General features: G+C 38.0%; 1 protein-coding gene across 5 annotated transcripts in view; it reads right to left on the bottom strand.

Annotated features, from left to right (window-relative positions):
- The window catches only part of uggt1 (UDP-glucose glycoprotein glucosyltransferase 1), a 30,758-nt gene extending 23,715 nt beyond the window's left edge, over window positions 1-7,043 (bottom strand). For 4 of the 5 annotated variants that reach the window (XM_058757004.1, XM_058756978.1, XM_058756995.1 and 1 more), the window contains exons 1-11: window positions 6,977-7,043; window positions 6,026-6,164; window positions 5,851-5,930; window positions 5,027-5,157; window positions 4,818-4,930; window positions 3,975-4,149; window positions 3,770-3,866; window positions 3,574-3,655; window positions 3,365-3,465; window positions 2,665-2,764; window positions 542-602 (exon numbers count right to left, since the gene is read on the bottom strand). In XM_058757004.1, coding sequence (XP_058612987.1) covers window positions 542-602; window positions 2,665-2,764; window positions 3,365-3,465; window positions 3,574-3,655; window positions 3,770-3,866; window positions 3,975-4,149; window positions 4,818-4,930; window positions 5,027-5,157; window positions 5,851-5,930; window positions 6,026-6,164; window positions 6,977-7,037 — 1,140 coding nt within the window. In that variant the 5' untranslated portion in view covers window positions 7,038-7,043. Of the gene's footprint in view, window positions 1-541; window positions 603-2,664; window positions 2,765-3,364; window positions 3,466-3,573; window positions 3,656-3,769; window positions 3,867-3,974; window positions 4,150-4,817; window positions 4,931-5,026; window positions 5,158-5,850; window positions 5,931-6,025; window positions 6,165-6,813; window positions 6,926-6,976 lie in introns of those variants that run through there. The other variant, XM_058756985.1, reaches the window with a different exon arrangement.
- Between the last annotated feature and the right edge of the window lie 1,506 nt (window positions 7,044-8,549).

Genomic DNA, 8,549 nt, shown 5'->3' on the forward strand with positions numbered 1-8,549 from the left:
AGAGCCTCCATTCGTCAAATTTCCCAGCATGCAATTACAGTGAGGAACGAGGAGCAGGTCCGTTACACGTCCTCATTACAAGAGGCAAGAAACAGCTTTAAATCACAGAAAGGAAATGACTGAAACAATGAACGAAGCCACGTATAAACCGCATTCGCCACAATTACTTAATTCATTACCTTTTCAGCGACAAAACAAAAACATTTACACACCTTCCAATATAAAGGAACGTGAAGAAAACAAGCAGAGAGGTGGAGAGGAATGATTCTCCATTCCACTAACAACCAAAACACTTTACAACTGATGTTCTTTCATTTTAAACAGGTTTTAATATATGGGAAGAGAGAATCATTGTAAGACTTTGTCATGACTTTTCTTGGCGAGTTATGAGGCAAAAAACAAAGACTTGACTGGGCCTCTTCTTTGAGTCCATTATCTCAGCGGTGCAGCAAAAAACGTAGTGAATGAGAATACCTGCTGACGCCACAGCTTTGAGAAAAGGACTCTAGGAACATGAAAAAAGGACAATGGTAGGCCTCACCTTTTGATTTTCCTCAATCTCCTTCCGGATCTCTGAATTAACAACCGTTTTTGTTATGGACCTGAGAGGGGAGAGAGAAATGTGCGTGGTTACACTGAAAATGATTCATTAGTTCATCATGATGATTCATTATAATACAATTTTGAATGCACAGCCCACTGTAATCTGCATAAAAATGTCTGCGCTGACTATTTTAATCAACGCTGTTTAACTAGATAGATATGAGATTGCTTTCACTGACGTCATGCAAGTCTACATTCAGATTTATAAAAAAAAAAAGAAAAAGAAAAAAAAAATTTTTTTTTTTTTTTTTTTTAGAGCCGATGACTCAGAGCTGCAGTTAATTGCTCTGGGCCATACATGACTGTGTATAATACTCCATGATGTCAAGGATCACTTTAACAAAATTGCATTTTAGTGTGGGTGGCACATTTAAAATACATTTGCCAAAAAAATAAGCAGTGGCTGCGCCGTCTGGGCCAAATAAAGCATAATATTTTCATCATAACTGCTGACGGCTCGTTTTTTACCCTTAAAGTGTTAATTAAACCTTGGAAGGCAGTAAAGACTCAAAACACCCAGCTCGGACTAAACTTTCTGATGACTTGAGCGGTCTGCTGCCAGGGTGTCTGAACTGAAAAGCACTTACTACTATAGAGCCAATGAGGAAGTAATGAATAAACACAAAATAGTGGCTTTTGTAAGTGAAATAATAAACCGTACGCCACATATAAACACGTTATGTCACATATGGTTAAGACACAGTAGCCGTGTTTCCACTGTCGGACCAAAAGCGGGCGTGCTAGTGCGTGCCAGGGCCAGTCGCGTTTCCACGGTCACTTCCGGGGCTTGATCGTGCCTCTTCGGTGCTTCCTCAGGGCCAACGGCCGGGGTTTTCTGGCCCGACGAAAACCTTGGGCCAAAGCGGGCCAACTGGGGCTAGAGGAGTGGTTATGAACAAAGGCAGAGTTTCTCCGCGTCTTGAGCATCAGCGCTGCAGATCATTTCATAAAATTAGCATTAAACACTTTTAAAATAATTTCAGCTTAAAACTCACTTTCAGACAGCAGCGAGTGTTTGAAATAACTTGATCTGATGTGGATTATGATCACCATACAAGGCAGAAATATTTATAAGCTATGCAAAAGACGCTAGCCATTAACATTACCATACTAAACATGGTAAATACGACCGCTTGAAGAAATCAAACGTCAGCTTCTCATTCTCTATAACAATCGTGTATTTATTTAGTAACATATTTTATCTGTCATAAGTCTCGTCTCGAGACTTTAGCTCCGTGTGTGTCATAAAAATATGTAATGGTTTTTGTTCGGGAGCTCCCTCTGCTACTCAGGTCGTATTTTTGATGGAAAAATATAGAAATTATCATTCTTACTTAACGTGATGTATACTGTGACTACAAATAAACAGAAAAAGACTAGAGTAGGCCTATTTGTCCTCTTTCTTTTGTGAAATAGTGGTTCACATTGCTTTATTTCTGTGTGACTAATTTTCAATCCTGATAAATTAATTCATTATGATCGATGTATCACTTAATAGGCTATTGTAAAACATCGATGCTTTTGGATTTAAATCTAACAAAACTTGCAAACAAACGGCCGACTTTATCATGTTCGTTTTGTGATCGCGCTAGTTCCAGTGACTTATTTCTGATTAGTTTTCTGATAACTTCTCTTTGTTGATGAAATGATGGGGTTGCGTGACGTTGTTCCAGAGAGGCGTGTAAAGGGCGGGTTTCAGTGAAGCACAGCGGAGCTTCTGGCCCAACGGTGGAAACGCATCGTGATTTTGGGCTCAGGTCTGAGGCTATTAGCCCCGCCCGGCCCGTTTAAAGCACTGGCTCGCACTGGCCCGACAGTGGAAAAGCGGCTAGTGTTTCCAGCATCAATTTAGAGCCTTCGCTGAAAGTGAAATGCTGTGCAAATTGGCAAAATCTCAGCCATTCAGAACATGTTCAATGTTAAATATACAGTGGAGTAGGATTTCGGACCAATGATATTTTAAAATAAGAAAACAAAGGAACCACAGAGGAAACATGATTTTTGTTTCTTTATCATGTCTGGTTAGGACTCAGTGTTTGTAATGGACAGCTGGTTGTTTACATGGCTTTGGTGGGGAAGTTCTGGCTCAAATCCCTCATGACGTTGAGAGCGTCCACAGAGGGAGCTGCCAGGATACGGGCGGCAGTCTGAAAGCTGAGATCTTGAGGAGAAGCATAAAGAACATGTTATTCAAACCTGCATTTCTGCTCCTGAAATATTCAAGATCTAATTTGAAATAGCCATGACCTGTATATGGCATGCCAACTTCTCAGATTCTACATATAATGAATTTGATGTGCCAAAGCACTTTTCCAGGACAATTGGGAATAGTGCGTTCAACTGTGTGTGTGTTGGCTCAGAGGTTTTGCTAAATGTGACTAGTCTCTGATGAGTTTACCTTGATAGAGCAGTAATGAGCTCTGGGCTAGAGGGAGTTGTGTTTGACAACCACGCAAGGCCAGCAGAGCCACAGCTAATTAACAATGTGAAAACGTCCCATTTGCATACCGTCAGAATGAGTATTGAGCTACCCGACTGCTCCTTTAGTCACAGGTAATATAATAATTGAGCTTGAAAGGCCTTGAAGTAGTGCCATTAATGTAAGTGTGCCAAATAGTACAAGAGGCTCTGCTACCTTAACCAAGGTAAAAACACTGTAGCACACATCTCTTGTGGCCTTCAATATAAACACCTGCAGTCAACAAGCTTTTACTTTCAACTTTATAGAAGCCAGAAGTTTCACCAGTTCAAAAACACTCACCTTGCATCTGCCAGACTTTAAGTGGGGCCATCTCATTGGTGCTCTCAATCAAATGCTTCCGGAGCTCCTTCAGCTGTTCCTTAAGTTCAGGATAAATGGTCCTGACAAATACAACACATGCTATCAAGTTATGCAATTTCAAACTCAGCACAGGGATGCATTTTAGCCAATGGAGAGCAATCTTTAATGTTTATGGAGTTTTAAATTACTTGAGTTTGCCAAACAGAAAGCCCTGGACTTCATCCACAGGATCGTTTTCACCTATTACAGTGGCATTCATATCAGCTCCAGCTGTGAAAAGTGGAGAAAAGATAAATGAGTTTGCTAATTAGACGATATCTGTATTTAAATGATACTAACTTTCTTTCAAAGCCACAACAGAAAGACTTTCGGCTGTTATCATACCTTGAACTTGTGTGTCATCTTTGGCCTTGTACTCTTGGTTTTTGATGGCCAGTTCCACTCCATATCCAGACAGGAGCACTTTACCCTTGCTGGGGTTCTGCATGGGTGACAGAGTATATGGATTTATTCATCTTAAGATGAAAAAGATAAAGAGATTCAATACAATGAAAATGATGATTAAAATACTAAAAGGTTTAATCCTCACAGACAGAAAGTGGCGTAAAACATAAGTGATCAAGCCTTTGTTGGCTTTGGCAAGCATCAGCTGATGGAATCTGGTGAATTCTTTGGTGCCCAGCTCAGCATAAAGAATCACAACCGGTGCATCTGGATTGGCTGAGGGGAATTTGTGATCGCCTTTGAACAGGTATGGCTTGGGCCTGAAAATGAATACATAAATACATAATGCAAAAATAATTAAATGCAAAACAAAACAATATACAAATAATACAAACAATAAATAAGAAGGTGAAAAAAAAAAACATTACAAATTTTGGTTGTGTTTAGGTCTGTTGACACTGTCAATACTTTAGTTTAAATGTACAAAGAAAAGTGTAGGATTTAAGTGTTTTAATGCACTTAAGTGTTTTAAGTCAAAATATGTAGTCTCTAATCAAAGGGGACATGAAAACTGCGCAACAAATATAATACAACATGAAAAAGCCTCTTTACATAGATTTAGATGTTAGTCTAACTGTTCGACATACAAAATTCTAAATTGCTACATTATTGTGCTAAATTATTTATGTTTTTCTGTGGAGGCATCATAGTTTCGAAAAACATTTAATTACTGAAATCTGAAATGCCTTATTTGCTTTCTGTTTGTGTCCTGATTAGCAACATTTTCATGCATACCCAAGAGAGTACTTATTTAAAAATGGATTTTGTGCGTCACTCCACCAGGCTTACTCACTGGTGGCAAAAGTGACATTTTTACATTTTGGGGAACATTGGGAAATGTAAATACATGAAAAAATAATAATAATAATAATGGGTAATGTTTCTTCATGTTGGAGAGGAGGCTACAACAGGTCTTGCTTTTACTTACCGTTCTACAGCGTTATCCAGCATGACTTTAAGTCTTTCTGTATCACAAGACGTCTGTCCATGTACATTGAAGAACGCTTTACAGCCAGGTGGAGGAGGCTCATTAGAGGCGATCTACATAAAAAAACAGTCCAACAAACAGAGTCAAACAGGTTTTCTCCAGATTCACTTTGCATTTACATTAAACAGCTATGGAGAGGTCCTACTCACCTGCTGGAAGGAATGGATGGTGGATGAGTAGGCTCTCAGAGATAAAGCGAACTTCAGCAGGTTTAGTTGGACTGGGCTCAGCAGCACACTGGCTCTCTTCAGGATCAGATCGTAGTATGCCAGATCTGTGTCTGAAATATGGACAACAGTCTGGTAATCTGATTGGCCAACAGCATGTCAAGAGCATCGACACAAATACTGGTGCTTTTGGAACGATTTTCATTATCCGCAAGTAACTTGACATTCATTTTTCCATAACATACCGTAGCATAAATGTATGCATTATTTTAATATGTGACCCTGGACCACAAAACCAGTCTTAAGTAATTATAAATAAGCTTTCCATTGATGTATGGTTTGTTAGGATCGGACAATATTTGGCCGAGATACAACTATTTGAAAATCTGGAATCTGAGGGTGCAAAAAAATCTAAATATTGAGAAAATCGCCTTTAAAGTTGTCCAAATGAAGTTCTTAGCAATGCATATTACTAATCTAAAATTAAGTTGAGATACATTTACGGTATGAAATTTACAAAATATCTTCATGGAACATGATCTTTACTTAATGTCCTAATGATTTTTGGCATAAAAGAAAAATTGATCATTTTGACCCAAACAATGTATTTTTGGCTATTGCTACAAATATACCCCAGCAACCTAAGACTGGTTTTGTGGTCCAGGGTCACATATATGATATTCAATTCAAAAGCACTTTCTTTAAATACAAAGTGTAACAGCTTCATAAAAATAGGCAAACATGTTGACAAGCCTCAGCATGTCTAAAAGGTGAAAGTAAAAGATGGGACTCAGATCAAATATTACCATCATGGTCACTTTCAATATTTTGATTGGCTTCCACAAAGTCCCAGAACTTGTCCTGACTCTCTTCAGCAAGGAACTCACTGTAGAACATTACAAAGGCATCTTTTATTATTAGTAAAGTGTAGCATAAAACTATATATTGAACATGCTGTCTTCATCGTGTGTTCAAGCTAACCTGGCCTCCAGCAGGAGTGGTGTAGAGGGCCATTTAGTGGTCAGTGTTGTTGTGACAGCTTTTGAGTCCCCATTGACAGATTGGACAGAGCCCAGAGCCAGCAGTGCAACACACAACATCCACATTTTCCCACAAAAGCCTGAGAAAATAACATGGTTTAGTCTCTGCTTGAGGACGGGACTCACTGGTAATGGTACACCACTAATTCTAAAAAAGCTGGAGTGGCTAAACCATAGCTATATAGGTTAAACATTTCAAAAAGAAAGTGAAACAAACGTTGAAACGGTCCTCTTTTTATCTACACCAAATTAGAACAAACTGACAAAAAATAATTGAAAACTATAATCATAAAACGCGTCACACAGGTAATCAAACATAGCCTTCACATGTTTCTGCATTGTTTGTATTTCTCTTCATTTGACAGCTTGAAGAGGACAGCACGACCTGACTCTCAGCCAATCAGAGCACCCGTCGTGGACATTAAGATTAGCTTCATCCAATCAGCGTTTTCATCGAGCAGGAGTTCCGGGTTTTTATTAACTTCCTGCATTATAACAAAATCTTACAAAGCATATTTTAGGAGGATTCATTCATTTTTAATGGCATCTAACTGGCACTCAGACCGATTTTAAACGCACCAAGTAAAACAAATAGTATATGTTTTATATAATCATAATGCGAAGGATTGCAATTCGATTTTTGCAGGTTATGAGAATTCAAATACTCTTAGAACATAATAACCAGAAAATGATCTAAAAAAGAAGAATCCAGCGTTTATATGAGCTCACTTCTCTGTGAAGAGCATTGGCAGTCCTTATAACTGTGCAAGGAAGACTAATCACAGACATTTGCTTCGACCCAGTGGCAAAATGCATTAAGTGACGTATTCATACACACTATCGTTGAAATAAATAGACAGAACTATGCTGAGAATAAAGTGAGCAATCATACCAGCACCGGCTTCTAAATCTGCTTCGTGGGTTGCCATGTTTGGACGGTATAAGTGGTCCATCCCACGGTTCGTGTGTAAGCTCTGCTCTTTGTGCCTTTCTAGAAATATAGCTTTAAGCATACGCAAAATCACATATAATAGTATAAGGGCCGCATTAACAATAGTGTTAAAAAAACAGAATATCATATTTATTAAAAAAATGGCAGGAATTTGCTTAAAGAGAACAACATAATGCAATGTTTTTACTGGCTATACGTTAGACAGCTAATCAGTCATAGGCGCCATTTCGGCTCAAGAAGAGCATGCAGGAGCTTTTAACTAAGATTTTAAAGGGAACGAATGGAAACTGGATTTGTAGTGATAATGCGATCTGACTGCAAGATCCTTCTGTTTTATATTTTCATCGCAAGACTGTGTATGATGCCTGTTTTTATGCTGCTTCTATTTATTTATTTATTTTTTAAACAGCTACCACATTCCTATAAGCCATATGGTATTTATTGTCTATAACTTTTTGTCAATTAGCCTACACTTTTAGGCAACTATAAATTGTAACCATTTAGCTACTAATGGTTTCTAACACATTATATTGTAGAACTGACAGTAAAGGTACACTTGCATTATCTTTTATAACTTAAAAGAACCCCAAATCTCATTAATAGACAGTTCATTCCATTAAATTACAAAATCAGGATCTGCCATGTAACTCATTAACTTAAACATACCTAAGTGACAAGTAGTAGGCCTAACTCAATGTCCCATGGGAATACTTAGCCTAAAAATAGGGGTTGAATGAGTTGGTTTCACCTATAATTGTCCCCATTAATTTCCCAGCACTGCATGACACATTCAAACCAGGACAATAAAGAGAAAGCTTAATATATAATGGATTTTAAATTTTCATTTCAAAAAGATAAGGCTTTATGTTTTCAATACACTCAGTTGGAAACTTTTAAAATTGGCACGTCTGCTTTTATGAAGTAACACAAGTCTCTCATTGTGAATATTTGATTCTCAATCATCTTGTCAGAGGAAATAACCATCTAGACTTTAATATTATACATTGCCCTCTTGGGATTCATAAAGTTGTATTTTACATCTTTATCTTGCGTTACAGATGATGCTTTCAGGCTGTTAACAAAAATCATAAAGTTGTATTTTACATCTTTATCTTGTGTTACAGATGATGCTTTCAGGCTGTTAACAAAAATCGGAAACTTCAACTAGGAAGATTTTTTATTACCAGAATTCTACTACATCAAACAAAAGACTAATTGCACAGCATCATGAGACATGGCTGCCAAGCCTTAGGCTATTCTCATTTTACTATTTGCCTATTTTTCCTGTTTCTATCAGCATGAGAATTAAACGGCCTGCAGAGATGCTCTGATACTGCTAAATAGTTCAATACTGGGTCAGATGTCAAAATCCATGCTCTGTTTATCAATATTGGACATGATTGGACACCCTGGATCTGTTTGGCTATTACCACCCAAGTTCAAACCGACAAGGGCATGCTTGATGTTTCAGCCGGATATTTATATATGCTTCCATTGGCCTTTCTTGTGGTAG

This window comes from Onychostoma macrolepis, chromosome 02 (genome assembly GCF_012432095.1).
Source record: "Onychostoma macrolepis isolate SWU-2019 chromosome 02, ASM1243209v1, whole genome shotgun sequence".
NCBI lineage: Eukaryota > Metazoa > Chordata > Actinopteri > Cypriniformes > Cyprinidae > Onychostoma > Onychostoma macrolepis.